The sequence below is a fragment of the Podarcis raffonei genome, chromosome 10 (genome assembly GCF_027172205.1).
Source record: "Podarcis raffonei isolate rPodRaf1 chromosome 10, rPodRaf1.pri, whole genome shotgun sequence".
Classification (NCBI taxonomy): Eukaryota; Metazoa; Chordata; class Lepidosauria; order Squamata; family Lacertidae; genus Podarcis; species Podarcis raffonei.
This window is the reverse complement of record NC_070611.1, coordinates 2756651-2783897: the sequence shown is the minus strand read 5'-3', so window position 1 is coordinate 2783897 and position 27247 is coordinate 2756651. Positions and strand designations below refer to the sequence as shown.

The following is a 27247-nucleotide window of genomic DNA, read 5'->3' as shown; positions in this document are numbered from 1 at the left end:
ATTATTATTATTATTATTATTATTATTAAAGAAGACTGCCTATTAGTGCACATTTCCTGGGCAGCTTACAGGACAGTAAACAGGAAATGATTTCTCCTCCCATCTCCCTGTAAATATACAGTATTTAGGATGGGGATGCCTTAGGCTTAGATCCTAATCACACTTCATGTACAACATAGAAACTCCAGTAAAACCAAATAAATGACTCTAATGTCCAATATCAGTGAACGGCTGTCACTGTTAAGTGTTGCTGTTGCAAGTCCCGCATTGGATATTAATCCTGTTACTAGTCAGTAAATCATTATCAATGTAGTGGAGTCTTGATGTGCATGCATGTGATTTGTTCTGCAGCACTTATTAGAGACTTGTAAGTACGGTTTGAATATAAATGACAAAGTGAGCTAAAAGAAATGGATATGTTTGATAACAGCTGCAAAAGCATTTCCTTTGCTCTGGCAAACGTGTCCGGGAGCTTGGGTTTGGTCAGATGGCTTTGCATTTCAATGAGGAGTTGCATTCATACTGGAAAATGGTTAAGAGCAATATCATTATTTTGGAATGCGTATTAATGGTGCAGCAGTAGATGGAACACCTTAGCAACCCACAAGCGGCAAGAGGAAGATAGTGCAAAAAGCACGAGCCTTTAGGATGGAGAAGAAAAAGAATCCCAGAGTTAATAATCTAGTAGACAAACAGCATTGGAAAGGCAGGTGGAGGGCGGCAGATATCAAGACAACCCAGGCTGCTCTTATAATGTCTTACTGTGCCTCTGGCTTTTTTCTTTTCTTCTTTTGAAAAAGGGATTCTCTCATTTTATTGTCTCTTGGAAATAGTATCTTGATAACATAAAGCTACCGGTAATTCTGAGCAGTGGCCTCTCAGCACTGTGCAAAATTAGGCCATTGTTAATGTTAGGTGATGAACCTTCAACTAAGATTAGGCGATCCTTTATCAAATATTATTTGCACACTTGTAAAGCTAATATCAAGGTTTAATTTTGAAGATGCAGGAGTTTGTGCTTGCGCTGCTTACCTCCCCCAGTCCCAGGCAGGCGAGAGCAGAGGGAATGAGAGAAAGAGAGAGACTTTGTCTATGCTCAGATGCTTCTCAGTGTTTCGTGGATGAGTTCTGGCACTGCAGATAGGTTTTGATATTAACCCTTGTAAAGCTTGTGTGAAAATACGTATGCAGTAAGCCTGCAGCTTACACACATTTAACTTGTGCACATTCAGCTTTATGCACTTGGAAAAATAAAAAAATAGAAAGGGGCGGAAAGGGGGTGGGCACCTGGGGGGAAAGCCATTGCACCCAAAGTGTTTTGGCTTTAGGCGTGATCCCTAGCCTGTAACCTCTGCATAAACTGAGGGCTTACGGTATTTTAAAGTGTGCATTAAAAAGTATATATTGGCCAAAAATAACATACAAAAATGCACTATGTTAATGGAAATTACTTGCAAAATGTTTATAGTAAAAAGGTAAAGGGACCCCTGACCGTTTGGTCCAGTCGTGGACAACTCTGGGGTTGCGGCGCTCATCTCGCTTTATTGGCTGAGGGAGCCGGTGTACAGCTTCTGGGTCATGTGGCCAGCATGACTAAGCCACTTCTGGTGAACCAGAGCAGCGCACGGAAACGCTGTTTACCTTCCTGCCAGAGCGATACCTATTCATCTACTTGCACTTTGATGTGCTTTCCAACTGCTAGGTTGGCAGGAATGTATATAGTAGAGACAAATTAATACAGTGATGTGTAAATTAGCATAAATATGCAGTATAATGCTAATGGACTTTTGCAAATACTTTTTTTTTGCAATTGCAGACATGTGGAAACGTGGTGTACGGAATTTAAGAGAAGCTGAAACTCACAGATTTATTCATTCTTAGTTCAGTCCCCCCACTATATAATTGGACCCCCAACTACTTAACCCTCCATACATTGAGTGCTACCTGTGTTCTTGAATTGAAGGCAGGTTCAGATTTGAATTGAAGGAAGTGTTCAGATTTAAGGCAAAAACAGATCCAAAGCACCCAGGAAACTTGCTACTCATGAGTTCTGGCAATCAGGATTCTCCTTTTCCTTTCCTTTGAATCCAGTTGACTGATAGGAGGGGCAGGGCTGCTTTCCGCTGGCCACAGATGCTCAGAGACAAGCCCATAGCTTCCACTTGTCCTGCGTGACCTGATCCCTCTGGTTTGCTTCAGATCTCCTGTTGCTGAACGCATTACGTAATAGAAGGAGCATTTGTCAGTGACTATAGTACGTAGCTGCAGGCACATTATGCACAGAGGGAGGGAGGGAGAAGGAGGCTTCTCTGGCACCGTGTTCCTCACAGCGCAGAGTGAGGAGGAGCTGAAGACAGGCAGGTCTGCTGCTGCTGCTGCTGCCTCAGCTTCTCTGAGGGGAAGTCGCTGCTGGGTTTGGACATGGTTTCATTCATCATATGGGATACTTGAAGAAGAAAAAGAGAGAAACTAAGTTGGAGAAAAGAGGATTGGCATGAGGAAGAAAGCAAAATGGAAGGGCTTCTGTCTCCCATGAGAACCAAGGTAAGGAGATACATTTCAGTGCTTTCCTGGGGAGAGGAAGTGTGTGGAAGAGATGCCTCAGTTTTTGTCTATTGTGAATCTGTACTTTTGATTTAGAGGAGGACAGCCAGATAGCTGAAAGGAGGAGAAACCCCTCATTTTTCTCTTCCTCTGCTTCAGAGGGATTCCTTTGTAAAGGATTTCTCCTCAGCTGCTCACACTTTCCTGTGGGTTTCCTGTCGGGATGCTTTTCATTGTGTTGTGTGGGAAGCAGGGACTGTGCGCACCCGGGGAGCTGTTCACTTGAAAGGGTCCCTGCACATCATGCTGTGGGCTGTGTGGCTTATAATGATTATTACTATTACTGCTATTTGTGGAGGAACAGCATTTTTTTCAGACAGCAGAATTGCAGTTAGGCAAGGAATCGACATGGCTTTTGTTTACTTCTGTCTGCTGCAAAAGCATTTTTGTGTGAAAGAGACCAAATTTGCGCTGGGAGACTGTAAAGGGTGCAAGAGGACTTGCTCAAAGCGGGGCTTTATTTGTCCTTTGAGTTTTACGCTAGACAGCTGCTCAATGATTTCTTTTAATGCAGTGAGGTTTAAGAAATAAAGAGAATGCCATAGAAGTGAAGTTTGTGTTAATCTTGATTTTACATTTACAACTCGTGGTGGCATTTTGCTGAGGTGAAAATGCTGGTGGTCCACTAGTCATGTTGATATGCCTCTCACAAAGTTTGTTGAGTGACTGATCTAAATAAGGTGGACTAAAACTAGTTGGTGTCATTTCTTTGTTTTGTTTAATGCTTTATAATGTGCTTTATAGGAATGCTGTGAGGGAGAGCATTGCTGTCCCGGTTTGAAGTGACTTGAGACTAAGCGATAATGACTGGTTCAAAGGCACACAATGAACCACACAGTGGTAGAGGCAAGACTTGAACCCAGCCTTCCAAGAGGCAAGGGCTAAGCTGCTTTGGGGGAATGGACACACCAATGCACACGCCCCTCAACAAAACCCCAGCATGGGCCCATATGTACATTATGTGTGTGCGTACATGGGAGAGAGAGCCACCTTGAAAAGTCCTCTGTCACAGTTAATGTGACCAAGAAACAGAAGTGTGTGTGTGAGTGCTATGAGGGGGGAGTCGGGTTTATCCTTAGTGTCTCTGCTGGAGTTCTCTTGGATGTGCCCGTGGCCTGCTGTGTGGAACAGAGTCAGCAGCAGACAGAACTGGCCCCAGGTGCTCCTGCAAGATACAGGTCCTGCTGTTCACAATGCAGGCATTTCACTAGTGCTCACACATTTGAAGCCGTGTGTGTCTTTAGTATGCTAGATTTATTTTGTTTAGCATGGATTGCATGCAGTTCAATAGGATTGTTGACTTGTCTTAGCACATTCAGCTTTTTGGGAAGAGCCACGTGGACCCTGGTCTCAGAAACCAGGCAGTGTGTAGATGCCCATGCAACTGACCACATGTTCAGGCTATTCCTAAGACTTTGCTCACACCATTTTCCCTAGAAGAGAAACACCCTAGAAGAGAGCCAAGGGAGGAGAGGCTGGTTTTAGCTATTCTGAGTGAACAGTATCGAACAATAGCTCTTTCTGAAGTCACTCTGCCTCCAAACTACATCATGTCTCTCCCTAAGATCGGTTTATCAGGAACAGTGTTTTCTGTACCAGCCCCACCTCATGTCACTTGATTTCCCTTAGCCACTAGGCTCCTCCTCATCCCCCAACTATACACAATTTAGCTATGAGATGCCATGGGGAGGAGGTTGGCAGTGGTGGTCATGGAGAGGTAACGGGATTCTCCCTCTCAGCTGCTGCCTCCATCCTCATCGCTCAGGACAAGCGCCGGCTCCTCCTCCTTCCTCAGCTCAGCGGCAGCAGTGCTGGTGGGGAAATAGAGACATTCCAGCACCAAATCACAAAACAGGATGGCTTCTGTCATTCTTGGACTGTCGCTGCAAAATCGGGACACTTGGAGGGGATGCAGTCTGATACATATACCTCTTTGGTGATCAAGTGGTGGGTTGTTGCAACCCATAGATGTGGGTTTCACAAACACCCTTTTGAGAGGGAATGAGAGGGAGCGGAAAAGGAGGATGAGAGAGGGGAAGAATGTGAGAACAGGACAGCTGTAGATAAAGATAGGAAAGGAAAAATTAATGCAACAAATAAAAAGTGGGTCAAATATTGCTGGCTATTGAGGAAGTGCAGCACAATGAGCCTGGAAAGGTTCAAGGCCACTGAATGAACATAGATACAAATGCCTCTGGGGAAGAAGCTTAATTCCTAGAAGAAAGAGGTGCTGGGCCCCAAGTTCACCTGAAATGCCACCCGCTAGAATTGAAACGCTTCTGCCCAGTCTCTGATGTGTGCAGAGACTCTAGTTTCTCAGTGACGTCGGAAATGCACTCTGCACCTGGGGAGCTTGAGCTATTTTTATTTCATGTGCTTCAGTCCTGTCTTCAGCCATTGAGAAATCTCTGTCAGGAGTGACCTATTGCACAAATAAAGTCCTGTCTGTACAGGGCACACCGTTGTTGTTACCACAGTTGTTATGACTGCTGGCATTAAATAAATGTTAATTACAGTAGCTTCAACAGCATTGGAACAGCAATTTAAAAAGATAATACCCCAAGCTATTCATATAGACAGGCAACCATGAATAAAATATTGTTTTTCTGAGTGGGTGATTCACCAATCACTTATCCTAATAGAATCTGATAGGAAGCAAAGTAGCACAGCAGTGAATTGGTCCTTTAAAGGAAACCATGGAAACAGCAATCCACACCCTTAACTATTTGGTCTTTTTCAAACAGGTGCCAACAAGCCAACTCTTTTCATGTTGCCTTTATAGTCAATTTAATTACAAAGTATTATATGAATGATATAATGTTATACTTTCGTACAACAGAATAGTCCAGTGATTAGGAAAACAGTGTGTGGGTGTTTCAGTTTTGATTTTGAGTCTGGTAATTGTTGTCTAAAAGCTTGGGACTAAAATTAATTGATTGATTTTTGTTTTGTTTTGTTTTGTTTTGCAAGTACATTCTTTCTATTCTTCAATAACGGGCTGTGTTGCCGGAGGCTTTTAGGAAGCTGGGCTTGATGTAGTAATCTTGGCTGAGAAAATGACAAAGAATATTATGGAGGAGGGAGAACATGGGACAATTATATCTTTTGAAACAATCTTAATAGGGCAATGCTTTTCCACCACCATTGTGACTGTTTTTCGTTTTAATAAAAACTTGCCAGTATTCTCAATTTACTGTTCTCTATGGACAAAATTATAATAGTGTTGGTGATAGTTCCACTGTATGCTCATTTGTCCATTTCCTTGAAATGGTTGCCTGAGGCATGATACTGATTTGCCATCTGGTTAACATCATAATTACTATTTGCTGTAAGTATGATATTGGGGCTGGGGTGTCCTTTAATAATAAATATTCTCTGGACCACAAAATGGATAGTTATGTGGAATAGGAATCAAAAGTGGACAGGCGTTGCATTACATTGATCAAGTTATTTAATGAAATGTGAGGATATGTTGATACCTACATAGGAAAAGCAGATGGCATCAGTTCCAAATAGCTATTTTAGGGACGTCCAAGAGCTGGCTTTTTCTTACAGAACCAACCCAGAAATGCTGGCACCCTGAGCCCATGCCATGGAGGTCTGTTGAAACATCTACCCAGGGCTCTGTCAGAAGTGATGGGGAGGGCACAAGACCCGCAAAGGCTTAGTGACCTTTCCAAAGCACTGCCACAATTGTTCTTTGCACGGAGCACCCCAGAATGTTTGAGCAACATGAGGAAAATGGTCCATTTGAATTACCTGAGCACCCATCCCCCACGGGCCGAGGGAAGCCAAGAGCCACCAGAATCTTGGAGGCATTTCTACTTGTTTCTAAAAAAAATTACATTCCATTTTTTGTGGGGCAGGGAAACATCAACTTGCCTGATAGTGTTGTTGTTGTGAGGTGGAATGTAAAGCAGTTTGTAAAGCACTGTGTACTTTTAAAAAATCTAGGCAAATACTATATAATAACAATGATGATTGGCAGTCACTTTGCGCTTGTACAAATAAATGGGATCAAAATTAAGGGAGGAGAAGGGAAAGCTGACATTTCTTTCTGTGGAACCATATGGGGAGTGAGTATAATGTATATTTTTAAACTAATTTGCGTTCTCTTCAAAGTACTTAGCAGATGGCAAAAGCAAATGCTTGCATTTCATGAAAACCCAATGCAAATCCTGTAACCAAAAATGAAACCTTGTGGCTGATGTATTTCCCTGCTAGTGCACTAGAAAAGGTGAAATCGAGTTTGGGGACATTTCCTGTTTCATGTTGACAGTGTCATACAGTCCTGGGCTGCTGTAGGTGGCAAAAGCAAAATAATAATAATAAGTGCCTTTAAAAACCACTCATTTGTCCACCTGCACTCCCTTCTAATTTATTCTGAGTCACTTTGCACTGGTGGCTTTAGCAGGGGTTAGTGGGGTGCTGGATTGCAACCCTGGGCCCATGTTGGGCTTTCTTTGTTTTCAAAAATCAAGGTCACTGGAATGTATCTCAGTTAAATTACTCATCTGCGTCTCTGTATCATTGCATTGTTTGTACAGTTTGTGTGGTTGAAAAAAAGCATTATTTCTGACTAAAATCAGAAGCCTGATTGTTCTAGAATGAAGGGGAATGGTGAGCATAGTTTATGCAAAAAGGTCTGTTAATTCTTGTGCCTAACTAACTACAGTGGTAACTTGGTTTACGAATTTAAGCTGTTGCGGAAGTCCGTTCTTAAACCAAAACCGTTCTTAAACCGAGGTGCGCTCTCCCTAATGAGGCCTCACGCTGCCGGGGCCCTTCCACCATTCGGATTTCGTTCTTAGACCGAGGTAAAGTTCTCAAACCAGGACACTATTTCCAGTTTTGCGGAGTTTGTAAACCGAATTGTTCTTAAACCGGACTGTTCTTAAACTGAGGTACCACTGTACTGTTTTCAGTAACTGGGTTATGTGAAAAAATACTCTTAAAGTTGTTGATCTGTCTTGTATTTGGTTCAGGTAGGTAGCCGTGTTGGCCTGACGCAGTCTCTCTCTCTCTCTCTCTCTATATATATATATAGATATATAGATATAGATATAGATATATAGATATAGATATATATAGATATATAGATATATAGATATATTGATATATAATAATAAATTGTCCAGTAGCACCTTAGAGACCAACTAGGTTTGTTCTTGGTATAAGGTTTCGTGTGCAGGCACACCAAGGGCTGGGATTAATCTCTGCAGCCCTTGAGCTCCCATGCCTTCTTTCAGTGTCAAAGTTCAGCCCTAGATCATGTGATTGATGAAGATGAGTGCTCCGCTGTGCATGTCTGTTTTCTCACTCACAACCAGACAGGGAGTCCCTCTGTCTGTGGCTCCACCAAGTGCTGATCTTCCCTCTGCCCTGCCAGCCCCAGCAAGCAGGCGCTGAGAGAGGATGTGACTACAGTGGGACTGGTCTGGCCAGGAGTCCAAAGCCATGAACTTGGTGGTGTGATCTGGAGCTAGCCATGGTCTTGCAGGGGGTTGTGAGGATCAAATAGGATAACCCTGTGTATTCCACCACCCAGTATTGAGAAGAATGGGGTGCAGATATGATGAATTATAAACGGATGTAAATTAGCCACTCTTCTCTAAGTGCTTGTTGTCCTTGGGAGACAGGAGGGAGCCATGCCCTTCCCCGTCACTGGCCAGGCCCAAAGAGCCACGTGGCCGGCTCATCCTCTGCCTCCCAGGAAGCGAATTGTGGCAGAAGGGCAGTCTGTCCACCCTCATCCGTCAGCCGTGAAGGAGCCGCTGCTCTGAAGCTTGCTTTCCTTTTCCCTCCTCATTCCTTTTCCCTTTTGTATTATATCTATTAGCTTGCGGGGTTCACTTAACATTTATTATACATATGGTGTATAATAAGGCTTTCATCCAGCCTTGAGGCCTGGCACATCCTTGATTATAAACTGGGACAAATAGGCCCCTTGTTTTCTGCTGATTTCTTTATATGTGTTATTTCACAAAGAACATATTTCAGAAGCAAATTTCATAGACCAGTAATTTGTTTGGTCAGTGGTTGCCTCACTGTCTTATGTTATGGCTACTTAATAACACAGTGACAGTTGTGAAATAAAGTGTGGAGGTAAATTGCACATCAAATAGTAATTGCATTATACCATGTAATAGTCTTAAGCACATTAAATCATGGGCCCTTAATGCATTTATACCTTAGGATCGTCATAATTGGCACATAAATATGCATGAGGTTAAGGAGAAGGGGCAGGATGTGGAGGTTTGATGGGCTGCCATGTGGAAAATGAAGTAGTTAAACAGAAGGCTCTATCAACATTGCGGTAACTTTTTTCAGATTGGTAGATAAGGATTGTACAAACGGATAAGTCAGTAAAGTGAAAATGCCTGGTTTGGGGATAATCAAATGTAATTGGGATGCAGATCAATATTGTGTTACTGTTCTGTTGTTCAGTGGGTCTCTGTAGTTCTGTGCCTCTTGGGCAGGGCCGGCCCACCCACAAGGCAAGGTGATGCAACTGCCTCAGGCAGCAGGATCCACAGGGGCAGCAGATCTGGCCTGCAAGGAATGCGTTGCCCTCTGTTGTTGCCGCGGTGGCAGCCAAAGCTGTTTTGCCCTCCTTGGAGGCCAGATCTGTCATGTCCTCTGCAGCCTCCCCCCCGCCCCGCCCCACATGCCTCCTCTACAGCAGCCTCTTGGTAAATAGGAGGCCTAAGGAGGAAATGGCTGCCCTCCCCCGGGTCTCCTAGTGTCTGCACCTACCTGGTGTGATTCAGAGCAGCCCCAGCCCCCCCCCCACAGCCTTTGATTCCCACTTCAACCATTGGGTAAGGCTGATTTGATTCTCTCCCTTGTTCCCAATGTAGATTTCCATTCCCCACCATTTTGTGGTTTGCCTCAGGTGCCAAAAAGTCTTGAGCTAATCCTGCTCTTGGCCCATATCACAAGGGATCCGTGGCTGCCACTGACCCATGCCACTTCCTCAGTCGCACGTGACTTGTGTGTCGCTGTGTTCCACTTGCTGGAACCAGGGATGCCACAGATATCTGCGCTTTTCTGCTTCCGAGGTGCAAGCTGCATACCTGTTGTTCAGATAAAATGCTCAGACAGGCATCAGGTTTAAGAATGTGATTGTGAGGGAATAAAAGGGATGGCTGTCTGCCCCATCTGCAGGGCAATTAAGTTATTGGTTTTGCTTCTAAAGTGCATGCAGTACACAAAAAGTGTTCAGGTCTGCATTAGTTTGATATGCTTTCAAACAAGAGAAATGATGCCCAATTAAGCCATTTGTGAGTAAAAGCAATATGCATGCAAAGTCAAACAATGATTGGGGTCTGCGTGGCTAAATAATAATAATAATAATATTGGTGTGTAAGGGCAGGGTGGATTCTTGACCCAGCAGAAAAATGTTCCAAACATGCATTGCCAGTATGCAGGAAGGCAGCAACATTTTCTGATTCACCCCGCCCTTGCTTCAACTTCAGTAGAGAAGTCTGCCTTAACTGTGTGTCAGACCATGGGAGACGTGGACTTGAGACGGAGTCTGAAAATTCCTCGGTTTACATCCCCGCCTTGTTGCCCCTTGGGAACTCTCCTTGGTGCTGTGTCCACTAGCATGCCTGGCCTTTTGCTCTGTGGGCTCCTCTACAGGACCAGAACTGGAGATGCCTTTCAAAGTAAGCTGGGTGTCCTTCTCTTGATCACCCCCAAGGAATCCGGGGTCCTGAGAAGCATTGTTTGCAACGTTTGCCATTCTTGGCAGCACACCAGCCATTCAACCCCCTGATTGTCTTCTTGCTTTGCAAGGTCCATTTGCATCATTGAGAGGAAGAATGGGGCTGCCTTCCTTGTCTCCTCCTGCTTCCTGTCTGAGGAGTCGTATCCTAGGGTTGGGGCCCAGACACTGTAACATTACACAGCAGCTATTTCAAAGGAGGCACAAGAATGAAGGCTTATGCTGAGTTAGAGTTGACTCTGAAACTTCTCCTACAGTGAAATTTGAGAAGATGTGGAGGTTCTTTCCCCAGCAAAATCTCCAAGGAATTTAAGGGGAAGCAAAAAGAGCAATGTCACCCGTCAACGAAAAGACAGTGCCATTGATTAGACTCCTTAAAGAACAAGGGAAGAGGACGTTGCATGTGTTTGCTGGGATTGAAGGTGCCACGTTTGGTGCCTTGAGACACACCCCAAAATGGAGATTTGCCTCAAGTGTCTAAGCTCTGAGGACCTGCAGACCAACTACGCTTCCTCAAAGATATGCAATAAAAGTGTGTTAGAGCATTTTCTATATTTTGTCTTGTGAGCAACTAGACATTTTTCTTCTCATGCCATCTTTGTAGATCTTGTTCAAGTATAGGCTCTTCCTTCATCACAAATCAGTGCCAATCTGATTTTTAAATAAGTGCCAAGGGTAAAATTCCTTGGCAATTCCTGTCAATGTGCCACATACCAGTCAGTCTATAAACTTGGGTGTGTCTCTCCTCACCGGCTTTTTCTATACAATTAATCACACATACAGCGCCAGCCGCAGGTCTTCACATAGACAACGCTACCTCCAGTATTGTTATAACACACACCCCTCGTGCTGCAGGCTTGGAGGAGTAAAAGCAGCTGTGCAGAAGAGAGAGAAAGAAAAGTGACACATAAATGGTAATTAGTTTATTTCCCTTGAAAATTCTGCCTTTTAAAATTTTGTTTTATAATCTCCGGCCTCTCACAGCTCCTCTTAACCCCCAATGCTTTGCCATCAGCAAATACTGCTGGCAGCAGCAGGAGAATTCCAGCTTCTTTGCTCTTAGCCTTTCCCAAGGCTTGCTGCTGAATTTGCAATGAACACCTGGCTTAAAAGCATGCAAAATGAGCTGGCCCAGCGCTTCCTCCCTCATCCTCTTTGAGAAAAACAGAAAGGGGTTTTTTGAAGGGGGGGGTTGCCTGGTGGTTCTTTTTTCTTCCTTCCTTTTTTGCATTGTACTGTTTTTTGTTTGTTTGTTTGTTTGTTTTGTCCTTCAAAGCTGCCGTCTCCTTCTGGACCATCTCAAAGGGCTGAAAGAACTTTCAAATGGACATTTCTTCTCTCCCCACAAATGCTCCCTGACTGTAAATGGAAATTAATTATCATTAATTTCACTAATTATCACTAAGCACTGCATCCACAGATAATGAGTTTTTAGTGTTGTGTACCAAAGAGTTGAGCAGAGGTTGAGCAATAAAAACTGTAATGTTTAGATACAGCACATAAACCTCTAAATGGAGCTGTTTTGTATTACCAAATCTTATTACCATTATCAGTTTATTTATAGGTTCTAGGATTAGCAAAATCCCATGTTGGTGTTTGTTGCTGAGAACCTGTTTTTCAAGGAATCTGTTAGCCTTCTAAAGTGTGTGCTTGCTGTCTTTGTAGTTTGAATCTCCTCTAAAGAGCTCAGCATGGCCTGTGTGAAGATTAGAGATGGGGGAGAAATTTGATTTAGGGGAATCTACCCACTATGCACTTTGTGAAACACAGCTGCCCTTTAAAATTTGCACTTTTCTGAATTTTGCAATTTGGTTCTCCAGCCAAGTAATATGCACAGAAATTCATGCACTAGAGTAAAATCTGCGTAAGAAAGCATCTTTTAGTGAAAATAACACAAAAATGCATCATATCAGGGAACATTGCTTTGCATAACTTAGCAATACCTAGGAAAAAATATTTTATATTATAAGCAATCATGATGAAACTGTGGCATTTGTTCCAGAGTTGTGTGAAAGTTATAGAATCATAGAGTTGGAAGAGACCACAAGGGCCATCGAGTCCAACCCCCTGCCAAGCAGGAAACACCATCAGAGCACTCCTGACATATGGTTGCCAAGCCTCTGCTTAAAGACCTCCAAAGAAGGAGACTCCAACACACTCCTTGGCAGCAAATTCCACTGTCAAACAGCTCTTACTGTCAGGAAGTTCTTCCGAATGTTTAGGTGGAATCTTCTTTCTTGTAGTTTGGATCCATTGCTCCGTGTCCACTTCTCTGGAGCAGCAGAAAACAACCTTTCTCCCTCCTCTATGTGACATCCTTTTATATATTTGAACATGGCTATCATATCACCCCTTAACCTCCTCTTCTCCAGGCTAAACATGCCCAGCTTCCTTAGCCGTTCCTCATAAGGCATCGTTTCCAGGCCTTTGACCATTTTGCTTGCCCTCCTCTGGACACGTTCCAGTTTGTCAGTGTCCTTCTTGAACTGTGGTGCCCAGAACTGGACCCTGTCTGGAACTGTGCCTGGATTTTCAAATGTTGGTCACTAGGCCATCTAATTCTGCTTCAGGGTTTAGGCCAACCATTTTGTAAAGTATCCAGGGTGGCAAGGTGCAAACTGAACAGCATCTGCTGTGTTTGACTGAATGGGCACAGCTGTACAAGCAGGCAAGGCTGGGAGACCTTTCTGGACTGAGCAAGTTCTAAAGCAAGTGGAACAGGCAATGGTCACCTCAGCATCACCACATCCCAGCTGAGAAGAGCCAATCCAGGAGTCTGAAGAGTGGGAGAGAGCAGCCTGACAACCTTTTTCTTCTCAGGGAAGCCAGTGGGTGGGTGGGGAGAGTGATTTGGAATACTTTACAGAAAATGTGAAGCATCCATCCCTCCTAACACTTCTCTACTTCAAACTGACCCACCCTCAAAGCTGCTTTTCTTAAAATAAAAAGACACAGAGGCTCCACTGCATGCACTTGCATGTACAAAATACGTAGCCATGATAGCTTTAAAGTAGTGGTGGTGGCGAGAGATTTTACCAGTGAAAAGCCATGACAATGTGGAGATTCTCTCTAGAGGGAGAAACACACAGAGTAAAAAAGAAAATCATCATTTTAGAATCCCAAACTGGCATTAAAATAAAGTATTCTCTGTTCCCTTTGTGAGATCTTTTCCTGATGTGAATTAGGTTACTGTTTCTGAAGTACAATGCACTTTTAGACAGGTTCATTGTGAACAGCGAGAAGTTAGAAAAGTATCAGCTTTCAGGAATGAAATTTGTGTATGTGACCTTCCGTATGCTTATTCCTTCTTCACAGTAGTAGTAGCAACAGCAGTGTTCTGTTACAAGTAATTTTCATACCCAGGAGACAGGTACAAATCTAATAATGCATTTTGCATTTTATTCCATTTCCTCCCCTAAATATCATTTTGTTATTGTTGTATCACTAGGAGGAATAAATGTTTCACTATTATGATCCCAGGATTGCTTTTAAACACATCTTACCCCCCCTTCAAAAGCTCCTCATAGTAATTCAGACGTCTCCCTCTCTCTCTTTTTCGACCTGTGAATGAAGTATCTCAGCACGAGCAGAAAAAGTTATGCTATCACTACAATGTGCAATCCAGCAGTAGCTGAATCCACACCTACCGTGCCATTGCAGTGGTGCTCAGAGCATGTTGCTTTGCAAGCTGAACATGGACTAAAGCAACCACAGTTTACATTTACACAGAAATTGGGGTGCTGCACTTACCGTATTTATTCAGACCCCTTTGTGCATATGGCTCTTTGCTTCATTGGACAGGGGCACCAGAACCGAACCTCCAAAGAGGCCGTCCTTTGGGTCCCTCCAGACCTATGCCCTGAAGTCTGAAACCAATTGGATCACTGTTGACAATCTCAGCTGCATTTTGCGAATGTCAGAAAAATATGATGCATACTCACCTCTGGCATACACAAATGAATGCTGACAAACACATTTAGGTGATTGCCAAGCCTTTTGTCCCCTTCCTTTGGGTTTATTTCTGAGTTTTTGAACCTTCACAAAATGTATTCATGAGGGTATCCACACTCATGCATTTAGTCATTCATAGCAACGAAGGTGGTCATAAATGGTAAACACACATGAGATCTACTCATGCTTCAAAAAACATAGCCCTTAGAAAATTTTAGAGAAAAGCCCAGTGCTTTTAGAAGAAATTATTATACAGCTCTAAATCACCAGGTTTGATAAAGCATGTAATTAAAGAAGATTGCTTCTTACCAATGAAGCCAGGCTTGTAATTAAACTTTCAAACAGATTTGTTTATAAGTGGGTATGGCAGGCCAAGACCTCAGTCAGGGGCTGAACTGAATTTCAACGTAATAACAGAGCAGAGTGAAGGGGGGTGGAAGATCTGCATGGTGTTATCCCTGGGTTACAACGGGTGTAAATTCGCACAAGCCTAGTCAAAGGCAATGAAACTGTGGACAGAGCTGGTGTAGCAGAATGGCTGGAAGTGTAACTGTATGCATGCTTACTAAGTTCCAAGGTGTTCATTGGGGCTTCCTCCCTAGTAAATGCATTTAGGAATACTGCAATCCCAAATAGGAATTTAGGAGAAGTTCGATTCAGTTCACATTTAAAGGTGAGCCTACTTAATTTGCACTTTCTGAAACAGTACAATAACTGAAACACAGCCATGCTTCAAAAATCACAGTTCTATGAATCTTGCAATTCAGTTATCCAACCAGGTAATGTGTACATTAAAAAAAAACAAAAAACCACTAGGGTAATGTGTGCATAAAAAAGCAAATATTGGTAAAAATAACATACAAAAAATGCATTTTATTGTGGAATTTGTTCTGAAGTTTGGAGGAACTGCATACTATCATGCTATTATGATAAATTTGCACCAAAATGCTGGTTCATGAGGATAAAAAAATAAAAACACAAACTGATGTGGAATTGTTGAAAACTGGACTTAACATTGGAAAAATGAGAAACTGAGAGAACCCCAAAACTGATAGGCTTGCCCATCCCTAATCCCAAACACACTTCCTAGAGAGTAAACCCCATTGAACAGAGTGGGAATTAATTCCTGAGTAAACTATGCAGGGGTTAGGGTTGCTGTGTTTGCTCAAACGGAACAAAGAGCAGGGAAAGCCCCTCCCCTCCAGGCAAGCAGAGGGGAAAGCAGAGTGTCATTCCTTCTAATTCCTCTCTGTGCTCCGGTGCTGCTGGGGGAGAGGGAGAGAGAGGGGGGGAGGGGAGAGAGAGGGGGGAGGGGAGAGAGAGGGGGAGGGAGAGAGAGGGGGGAGGGAGGGAGGGAGAGAGAGGGGGAGGGGGAGAGAGAGATGGCTGGCTTGGGTGGGGGGAAACTTTTGCCTTTCTTTCCTCCCTCCCGTTAAATCCCTCTCCTGCATTCTTAGCCAGCTGCTTCTCTGCACACCCCTCTCATGTCCCTTCTTTGTTTTTCCTTCGCTCCCCACTTAAAATGTGGTTACAAAGCATAGATCCACATGGATCCTCAGGATCTTTGCATTGGGTCACCCCAAATTCACCATCAGATCACATAGCATGTCCATGGCTACAGCCTGCCCCCCCAAAATCACGCACCCACTGTTGCCTGGGGCTGCAATGGTGCAAAAACGTGGTTAAAAAGCATGGATCCACATGGATCCTCAGGATCTTTGCATTGGGTCACTCCAAATTCACCATCAGATCACATAGCATGTCCATGGCTACAGCCTGCACCAAAAAAATCACGCACCCACTGTTGCCTGGGGCTGCAATGGTGCAAAAATGTGGTTACAAAGCATGGATCCACAGGAATTCTCAGGATTTTTGCATTGGGTCACCCCAAATTCACCATCAGATCACATGTCTGTGGCCACAGCATGAAGCACAAAAATGATACATCCATTGTTTCATTCAGAATGTTTTTTCCCTTGTTTTCCTCCTCTAAAAACGATGTGCGTGTTATGGTCAGGTGCGTGTTATAGAGCGAAAAATACAGTAATTCCCATTCCCATTGGTTTGGTTCACTCATAACAATAAGCCATGGTTTGCTTAAAAACTACGAGTTAACTGCATGTTGTCCTACAGATGAAGCAACCTTTTTGTTTTTGCTTTGTGTCTTTGTAGCATGGAGAGCATCTGGGGTGGAATAGCCAAACAAACCCTTGCTAAGGAAGGGTGCTGAGTTCACCCATAATGCCAAACTACTGTATAGTTAAAGCAAGCCATGGCTTCAGACCATGGTTTGCTGGCAGTAAACTCAAGACACCAGATTATAAAGTCAACCATGTTTTAATAAGCCATAGTTAGCTTAGCATTGTCTAAGAAAAACCAATAGAGATATAAAAGCTCTATTTCCATATCAAGCTTGATAATGCTTTAGGTGAAACGGATTGGAGCACGGACAAACTGCTTTGTGTAGATAATATCTCTAAGCAGTAGGGTGGTGGAAACCTTTCATGAAGCACTACAGTTGGTGGATCATAGAAAGTTCTGGGTCAAACAGTTAACTATAGTCTAAACGTATCCTTACTGGTGATTACTTATATGATCCTTCGGACTGTTTGCTAAAATGTCTCATTGAGATCAGATAATGAAAGTATGATGTAGACATTTTATTTATTTAACAGTATTTTAAATCTACTTTTCTAGGCAAAGCCATCCAAAACAGCTGCCAATAGTTAAAACTCCTGCAATGGGCGAACAAGGAATATACTGGGTGGAATTCTGTGAAGCATTAAGTGGTGTTTGTGCGTGTGCAATGGGACTTCCTCCTCTCCTCCTTCGACATCCTCCCTAAACCCTCTGAGTGGATTCAGGGGGTGCAGAGGGGAGAGGGGGGAAGTCCCATTGTGGGAGCAGCCTTGCTCTGTGCACAGAACATTGTTGAGTTCCACCCACTATCAATAAAATCTAGTCAAAACAAAATAAAGCAGTGTAATCTTGACAATAGGACAATCTCATGCCTAGAAAGCTTTTATCAAAAGACATTTTTCCAGAGCCTTCTGAAATCTCTGCAGCATTTCCATATGATGCAGATCTGAAGAGAGAGAATTTGAAAGCTGTGAGGGCTCCCTGGAAAAATCTTGTTCCCTCGTGGCCACTTGAGGAGCACTTCATTGATCTCAATGTGTGGCCCAACAAATAGCTTTGGCCAAAAACTTTACAGGTTGAAATCAGCATATAAAGCATGCCTCTCCCATATCAGTCTCTGCAGCGGTTTGACTTGACCCCCAAAGGAGCAATCCTCCATTGTCCATCAAGGCACGAAGATGCCAATAACACTGGGTCCAGAAACAGACTGGCAACCGTTGGAGCCGGTATATGAATGATGTGACCACTTTGCCCCCATCAGGCCCCTAGCAGCTGCATTTTGGACCAGCTGAACTTTCTGAACAATCCTCAAAGGCAGCGCCAGATAGTAGTTTAATCTGGATGGAACCAGGATATGTGGCTATTGCTAGAATAGTCTTGATCTAAGCACCCACCCGCTAGAAATCACAACCCAAAGAGTTCAGTGGAGAGTCACTTTTAGAAACCAGCCCAGGCCCCCTTGGCAACCTCCTCCTCTCAGTCATGCTGCCCATTGCCTAAGATCAGCAGAAGAGGTCCTTCTCTGGGTCCCAGCTAGAGTGGAAGCACATTTGAATGGGATTGGAACCTTTTCTGTGGCTACACACAATTTGCATCCAGTTTACTTGAATGAATAAAGTACACAGATGTAGTTTTGTTGTAAACATTATTAAGGGACTTTACGTATTAACAGAAAGCTATCGGGTGTCATGTCATTAAGAAACTAAGTGCTATCAAGTGCCATTAAGAGTGATTAAGTTGGCTAATTAAAATAATATATGGGCTCTGCATGACTGCTTGTATCTGGTGAGCTGCTCTGATTAGCCTTATGAACCTCACTACTATGAAAACCTGTGTTTCCAGATTTCTGCATGCAACAGACAGCGAGAGGGAGACAGAGACAAGCAGACCTAAGGGGGGGGAGAGGGGAAATGCCTGCATGTCCCCCTCCTTTAGGGCCCTTTGCCCCTGGCATTTCTAAGAGCGGGAGATGCTGGTGCCAAATAGGAGCCAGAAGGCAGATAATTTATGCTGGAGTGTCAAGTGGTTCTGTAAGCTCTCCTGCTTTGTTATCTCACTTCTCTCAACGAACAGGAGAAGGAAAGGGACAATGGGGGCAGCAGGCAAGCTGGAATCAAACCTGTCAAACGTCAAGTCACCCAACCTCTTAAGCAATTTTGGAACAATATGCTGGAGCACGGGAACTTAGCTCACAGAAAACATGAATATTTTTAATCACCTATGCAGTGGTTTTCAACCAGTGTGCCATGGCACCCTGGGGTGCCTTGAATGATGGTCGGGGTGCCGTGGGCAACACTGGCCTTTGTCCCTCTTTCCCCTCCTCCCTCCTCTGATGCCCTCTCGCGTCTCTGCCCCCCAAAGGCTTGCACAGCTGTTTGTTTCTTGCAGCAGCCCTGGCTACAAGTTACCCAGGTGAATTGTGTCTCTGGGGCTGGCCAGGGGGTGCTGGTTGCCAGGAGCTGAAGCAGCCTTGGAGTAGGCAAACAAGTGGGCAGCAAGTCCTTGCTGTTGGGAATGGACAGACAAGTCCCAGGCCCCTGTGGGGCAGTGTGAGGAGGCACCTATTGGGGGGCAGCTTAGAGACCAGGGGCAGCAGCAGTGGCTGCCTGGAGGACTCCCAAGGAGAGGGGAGAGGAGAGGAGGCTGAGGGAACATTGCACAAGGGAGGGGGTTCGAAAAAGGGTGAGAGGCTGCCAGCTCTGCAGGCAAGGGGTGACATAACTGGGATCCTGAGCCCCACAGGGGTGCTGCAGAAAGAATGTACTTGGTCAGGGGAGACATGGACTCAAAAAGGTTGAAAACTTCTGGCCTATTGTGAAGAAAAATTGCCACACCTGTTGAGAGTGAGTGCAATCACTCATCCATCATTAAAATACACAATGAAACAAGACTGTTAAAATATCAATAATATAATTAAAACAATGTAATTAAAGCGACACATCCCTTAAAGCAAGAGACTCAGGTTGAGAGATCAAGGGAATACCTGCATAAGTAGGTGCATCTTAAAAAACACCCCGGCAGAATGGCAACAAAGTTGCAGCCACTCTTATCATGTGAGGGGGCGCGGACTCAGTGGCCCTTGGCGTAGCTTCCAACCCTGCGATTCTAAACCTGATTTTGCCTGCAGCATCATGATGCCACTACAGTCCCTGATTGTTTGGAATCAGTGCTGGGGAGCATCTTAATCTAAACAGTTCACCCTCAGTAGTAGTAGTAGTAGTAGTAGTAGTAGTAGTAGTAGTAGTAATAGTAGTAGTAGTAATAGGCCATTTCACAATGAAGAATGTTCCAGTGCAGATATACAGCACAGTCCTGGTTTTTAAAAAAAGACTGTGTTTTGTTTTATGCAAGAGCTGTGAAACATTTGCAGTAGTAAATTGCTTTTAGGGCATACGCTACTCAGGACAATTAAAATAAATAGGAGGACAGCACTGCTAATTGTCCATGAGCTAAAAATAACACTTGTGGTGCATTTTTGCCTTTATCATGCTTTTTCATCTGGGTGTAGGTGTGTCCACAATTTCCCTTCTACAGGCAGGTATCCAAAAGACACCTGCCATTTTCATCCCTGACCAAAGACTCTATAAAAATTAATAGGAAACAACAGCCTGGAGTTTATAATAGAGAGCTATGGCACTGCTGGAAGACTGTTTTTTTAAAAAACCGTATCATTCTGTATTAAATTTTATAGGCTTTTACAACAATACTGGCTCTAAGTCTGTTAATTTCAGTGAAGCAATTCAATTTCTTAGCACCTTGAGGACAGGAGAGGGGTTGTAGTGGCCTGAGTGAGGACAAGAAGCGTTAACCTCATGTTCCCCGGACTGTGTGCTGCAAGAGGAGCTGAATCAGGCCTTCAAAAGCCAAAGCACTGTGTTGGATGTGTCCTCCACTCTGCAGGTGGGGGAAGGATCCAGCCTTGATCCCACCTCTTACAGCCGATTCGTGGGCAGATTCCCTGAGGCTACAGCAGATACTCCCAGAAGCAAAGACAAAAACATGGTCCCATTCTTGATCCCACTGGATTCAGTAGGATTTGTTCATGTGATAAACTAGATGTTGGAGTCAGTGCTTGGATGCTGCTGAAAATGCCCACCAAACACACCTATTTCTCATATGGAAAAATAAACCCCTTACGTTACGATATCTCACAATATTCTCCTTTCCTCTTTCCTCTCCGGCGAACAGGGGTGGAGGAAGTTGCCCGTACTGGCATCACAACCTGAATCAGGCTTCATGGAAGGGGAAGGGGTCTGGCGGTGGTTTCCTTCAGTGGTAGCCAAGCATTTATCATGGCCAGGCTGAAGCACAGTGACTTATCCAACACCATCCGTGAGCATTTTTACCCAACAAGGATATGAACCTGGATTTCCTGTTTCAAAACTCAACACTCAAACCAGTAAACCACAGTGCTTAATTCACAAACTTTTTATTATTATTATTGTGGGAATGTTCAGGGGTGCAGGAGAGGATATGTTGTGAGATTATAGTCTAATCCAACTTGTGCTAACAAGTTCCCAAAATATCAGCAGAGTTTATAGACATTCCCCTTTAAGTTCACAACAGTAACGCTTGCACAGGTTCGCTAGAACCTCTATAATAATTACTCTGGTAATTTCCCCTTTTGTTCCCTCTTAAAATACAAGACACAACACAGTCTTTATAAAAGTATAAAAGAGTTTACTCACATTCTGTTCACAATATGATCCCAGAGGGCAGACAGCTTAAAAAGGTAAAATACATTTAGAATCTATATTGTAGCAAGATAGTCCCTTTGTCCTCTCTTGGCTGGGAGCCAAGAGAGCATCCTTAGATGTTTCCTCATGGAAGGAAGATGGCAGAGAGTGGCTGCCTGCCCTGTGCTTTTATCATTTACCTGCACAGGTGAGGCCACACCCACCTCTGGTCACATGCAGAGGAAGTCCGCCCCCAGGAAGTTTACCTGCTTGCTAGACAGACCTCCCTCCCCATGTTCTAACATGTACACTCTAGGAATGTTGTCATTGACTGCTCCTGTGTTTTACATCCCACAATTATTACATGAGAAGTATGTGAATGAGAATGGGTGTAAACAAATGCCTATCTGTCAATTTTGGTTTCTCCCAGTCTCTTATTTTTCCAATTTCTTTACCACTATGTGGATTTTTTTCTTTTTTAAAAAATGAAAATTTGTTAGCATTTTAGTGCATATTTCTCCTTATATACACATTTTTGCAATCGATTTCCCACAATATAATGCATTTTTGTATGTTATCTTAACTAATATATGACCTGTGTTATAAACTGCTTAGAGTTTTGTTTAAATATAAAGAATATAGATTGCATCAATCAATCAATCAATCAATCATTTTTGTGACCATTTCAGATTGGAAAATTTGGGGAAGTGTGGATTTTGATGGATAAGCAGTGTTTTGCTTCACATACTTCTTTAGGAAGTGTGATCAAGGAACGTTTGCATTAAAATGCAAACTGAATCAAATTTGTCTTCCATCCTTAAAAAGAGCACCGTTATCCTAGACACACTTACTCAAAATATAAGTCCCACTGTATTCGGTGGCATTTACTCTCAGGCAGCCTGCCTAGGTTTGCAGCCTTAAGAGCACAACTGTGAGACTCACTTTCGTTTTACATTCCAGAAACAGAATGCAGCCATAATGCTGCCTTAGTCATTGCAGTCCAACTGTAGTCAAGAGGAAAAGCAGAGAAGCTGACTTGGAGTGCTCCTGCCTTGCAGCGAGCCTTTCTAAGCTAGGAATGGGGAGCCAGCTGAATGATGCTTGTGTCCAGCTGCTCTTTCAGTTCACCCCAAGCCCAGTACTCTGCTGGCTGACCCTTGTCTTCATGGAGATTGGCTGGGCTTCCAAAGTTCCTGCCACTCCTTTGAGGATGTATCCCACTTGGAAGAGTTGTGCAGCACCCATAATGTATTGAGCTTGGAGTAGGGCAGAATAGCAGGGAGATTAAAGCCAATATGCAAAAGAGGGTTTCAAGCCTGGGCAGAGCTTTGAATCAGAGAACTTTACTGGGCTGCTGCAACTGTTATCAGAAGCTAGCAGCTCTAGAGGGAAGCTCTCGCATTTCCTGGCTATCGCACTCTAAATTAAAGGCAGCCTCTGGCTTTTGGGGCGAGGCACCATTTTGCCAACACTGAAGTCAGCAAATTCTAAACCATTCCGGCTATCTCAAATTGTTTGCAAACTGGGTGAAGATGTTTGTGGAAAGTGATGTGTTCTCTGTTGCAAATTCCCTGATTCTTGCCTGTAGTTTTAATCACGATATTTAGAGAAGCTCACTGCTCTAAACCCAGTTAAATGCAGCCCATGGTGTCGGGTGCAGGACTGCTTACCAAGCCTTCACATTGCTGCAATGAAACGTTCTGATGTGTGTTATGCCTTTGGACAAATATATGATCAAGTTGTCAGTGTGTGTGAAAGGGAAATACACATTTTGTTTTCTTCCTCATTCTCTTAACTTTTGCTGTTTCTTCACATACAAAATATATTTATGCACACAACTGCACTGAGATAATTAAGGGATTCACAGAGGCAAGCTGGGGCAGCAGCTGGCAAGAAAGTTAGGGTAGCTCTTCACCACTTGAGACAGCAGCTCAGGTGGAACCTCGGAAGCTGCCTTATACTGAGCAAGAGCCTTGGTACATCTCCACTGACAGGCAGTGGCATGCCTGCCTTTCAGAAAGGGCACAATTCCCATTTCTACCTGGAGATGATGGCAACTGGACTGGATGCCCTGCCATTAAGCAGGAGGAAGGGCTGTAGCTCAACACAAATAGATCTGCAACAACCAAGGTGATGCAGACATCAATTTCAAAGAGGACCACACATGGGGCACCTGCTCTAGAACAGATCTGCTCGTGAATAAATCAGGAGGAGAGGTACTGCTGTGAATGTTCATTCTCTGAACCTAGGAAGGAGCATTATGGAGAAGGTAGTATCTATTGAAGCACCTCAAAACATAACCCAAAAGAGAGGAGCCTTCATAATGGGCATCACCTGAGATGAAGCTACAGCCTCTTCCCTGCTAGATCATCCTGAGACATAGACTTGTGAAAAACAACAGATGCACCTATAGCTTTGCTATTTTGTTGGCAGTTCAGAAATATTGTTGCACAGGGAGCAGTGAAGCAGCTGGATGACATTAGTAGTAATTGCTTAATACTGTCATCACATTTGCTTACATGAAGGGAAAAGCAACAGACTATCAATCAGAGGGCAGAATATTCATAGTCTGTGATCATAGTAAGTGCCTTTGAGTGTCATGGCAACAGTCTCACGAGAGAGACTCTTGATTGCTCTATGCTGTGCTACTCATAGTGGCACCATTCCTCGATTAATTTTAGTTTTAGTTTTAAATGCCATATCCAATATTACTGCTTAATTTTGTTTTAAATTTAATTTCTCACTCAAAGCTTCCCTTTTCTTCCAGCACCCATTTTATAGTTAGGTATGGCTTATCTATAACTATAAATGGTTGAGATCAAAATTGTAATTGATTTCTTAAAGCTGCATGCCAAAATGGCATTGTTTACTAATACCTATGGTTTCCCCATGAAACCAGGTCCTATTATTGTCACCAGGGTTAGCAATAGCTAAGCCTTCATGTTCTTCAGAATAATTGACTCACAGGATGAAAAGTGGGCAGCAAATTCAGCACTGCCCCCCTGTGGGAAGTGCAAGGTCATCCACAGTTCAGTCTCCAACCCTTAGCACCCTCTGCCACCTAGACTCCAGTAGAGTTCTAAGTTTTGATTTCCGAAATGCTGAGTCCTCTGATAGGGCCGTGGGGCAAACTAGGAGAGTTGTCCCTGGCAGATCTAGGCAGAGGGTCCGGGAACAATAGATTACTTGAACCAGCTCTGAGGTTCACCAGGAGTTTCCTCCCGCTCCAGGATCTGAATATCAGCTGCATGTTTAAACTGGTTGGATGAGTGAAATAATGGATAGTTGGCAACTACTAAGGACAAAATGCAACCAGCAAAATGTAGGAGCAGTCAGCTGCACTGCATAATAATTTAAAGATTTAATGGTGGTTAAACAGGAAACCTGATTCATAGAATTGTAGAGTGGGAAGGGACCTCAGGGGTCATCTAGTCCAACCCCCTGCAATGCAGGAATCTCAGCTAAAGCATCCATGACAGATGGCTGTCCAACATCTGCTTAAAAGCATCCAAGGAAGGAGAGGCCAATGCTTCTCATGGCAGTCTGTTCCACTGTCAAAAGCTCTTACTATCAGAAAATTATTTTTGATGTTTATTCAGAATCTCCTTTCTGATAACTCGAATCATTGGTTCAGGTCCTAGCCTCCAAAGCAGGAGAAAACAAGCTTGTGGTTACCTGTATTTACATTTTCCATGTTAGGCTGAGAGAGAGAGATTTGTAGGCTGGTGAGATGTTGGACCTGCTCTCTTAGTCCAAGTTCAATACATTGACACAGCACAATGCTTCATGTCCAGTGATGTGCCCTGAATTTGGGGCTCACCCCAACCCCCCCTTCCTTCTGATGAACAAGTGGGAATGACAGCAGGGATGTTTGACTGCCCTGATACTAATACATTGCTGTATAGGTGATAACCAGCTTCAGCTGGTTACTTTTTCAGTGTGACACTAGCATGAAAAATCCAAGGATTTACATTCTTCTTTAAACAGGTTACCAGTAGCAATTATTTTACATTAAGAGGCAAAATCCTGATCCCTGTCTTGCAGAGAAGCCACTGACTCCACTACTCTGCTCTGCTTGTAATTGCGCAGGCAGAAATCTGAACCTAAGGAGGAACTGTATCCTGTTTATCACCAGAGACAGGCATGACTTCCATTTATATCCTAAGCTATAATTAGTTCTGATTATTAAGTACATTTGTATAAGTACTGATGATCCCAGAATGACATCTGAATGCAGCAAGTTTTCCATTAAAAATAGCTTACTCAATTTAATACCTCTCCCTTTCATATTTTTTCCAGATTTAACATTTTTCAGACTGAAGACACCTGAGTCCAAACATTGTTTGTAAAATTATATGGTGTTCGTGTACTTTATAGATACGTGACTCATTATCCTAAAAGCTGGGAAATAAGTTGTGGGGAGGGAAGGTGGTCCAGTAGTTTTGTGATTGGTGAGATTTCTAGACAATCCAGTTTTCTCTCTTCCTTTTTTCATAAAGGAAGTTCCTTTATCTGTTGGCTTCCATAGAAGCAAAATGTTGCATTGCATCTTGGATGGTCTTTTGAGAAATGGAGATGGGGGAGCCATTTTTCCATTAACACAGTTCTTTCATGTAATGAGCATCAGACGCTGATTCTGGTTTTAAGGTGTTAGAAACAAAGCTCCCTTGAAACAGTTGCTAGTTTTTGTATGGTTAAACAAACACATGTATGGGTGCATGCTGGCTGATTCTGAGACATAGCAATATCATGTGCTGGTCTTTCACAATTTCCGCTTTTTGACATGGGAGCATATTCGTGTGTGGGTAACCATGCATACCTGAAGCCTACTTCTGCCAAGAAAAGCCACTGCTTGGAGATGGCATAGCACTGGCTCTGCACAACACCAGCTCCCATGTTAGGGGGGCACAGGATTTCAGCCAGAGGAAGAAGGAGAAGGGTAATAATCATGTTACCTAGCATATATGAAGTACCTTACATCACAATATTTCTAAAGAGTTTAGACTTTAAGCCATCTCATCAGAGAAAGTGGTTGTACCTTAACCTCCCTGTTATAGTTGGGTACTGGGAGAACAAATTCTGGTTCACAGAACTCATAGGATAAGGGTTTGGAAGCCAGGAAGTGTAATTACAATCTAAGTAATCAAAACCCTTAAAGAAGGCTCCTTTACAACTATTTCCTAAAAATGTGGGACTCTATTGCATATACTGTAATCACAGAATGCTAACATTTAGCAGAACACTTGAGTTCTGCAAGTGCAAACCAATACTTTGTCTTCAGCAGCTCTGCATAAAAATCACTTTATGTGTGTGTTTCCAGTTCAGATATTCTGAGATCAATGATTACGCACAAATGACCTATTATTATTGGATAAATATTAGACAAGGTTCGGCAATTGAGGTGTGTGTTCAGAACTACAGATATTCCGTTGTATAAACCTTTTATGTACCCTGCCTTGAAATTATCCTTTCAATATTTAATGCTGTTTTTGCCCACTAATCCTTATTTTTCAGTCTGTCCTGCCCTCCCAAAGACAATAATAATTCAATGTCTGACCAATCGAACAATGTTCTCAAGTGTAAATGTTGCAGGCAGGAATTCTCTGTTTATGTTGATTCTGTCAAGGACAATTCTGTTGGTTATTGTGCCTGTTTGTTGGTTTTGAAGTGTCTGCTAGTTCATCCTATTAGCTGGTGCTCAATTCTATTGAAATCGATGGGAATTTGATATGTTTGTGACTGTTGATTTATGAATGTGAACTTCGCTAATTGTCTAGTATGTTGTATGTTTGTTATATGGAATGTTGGTCCTTAAAAACATATAATTAGGCAAGACAGACCATGGAAAATAGTACAAGAAAGCATAAACCAAATTATCAGCTTAGCCTAATGGGGTGTTCTCACACCTTACAGTGTTAATCTTAAGGAAGTTGCTTCTCAGTGTCTGTGCTGCCACTGCAAACAAAAGTGGGGAGGTGGGGAGGGTCTTGTTGGGAAAAGGATTAGAACTCTCCTTTTGTCTCCCCTCCCCGCTGTCTTTCAAACATGAAAGGACTTCAACCCATAAACAATACTTGTGGTTATTCTGTCATTCAGATTTGTATCCGTCAGAGACTGCTGATGAAAACCACAGCATTTGCACATAATT

At 43.2% G+C, this 27247-nt stretch overlaps 1 protein-coding gene across 3 annotated transcripts in view; it reads left to right on the top strand.

Moving 5' to 3' along the window:
- The window catches only part of FRMD4A (FERM domain containing 4A), a 464351-nt gene that overhangs the window by 70537 nt on the left and 366567 nt on the right, over nt 1-27247 (top strand). Inside the window, exon 1 of one of the 3 annotated variants that reach the window (XM_053406332.1) lies at nt 2355-2544. The exons of the other annotated variants lie outside the window; for them this stretch is intronic. Within the exon in view, the coding sequence (XP_053262307.1) occupies nt 2512-2544 (33 nt within the window). The 5' untranslated portion in view covers nt 2355-2511. Of the gene's footprint in view, nt 1-2354; nt 2545-27247 lie in introns of those variants that run through there. 3 annotated transcript variants of the gene reach the window in all.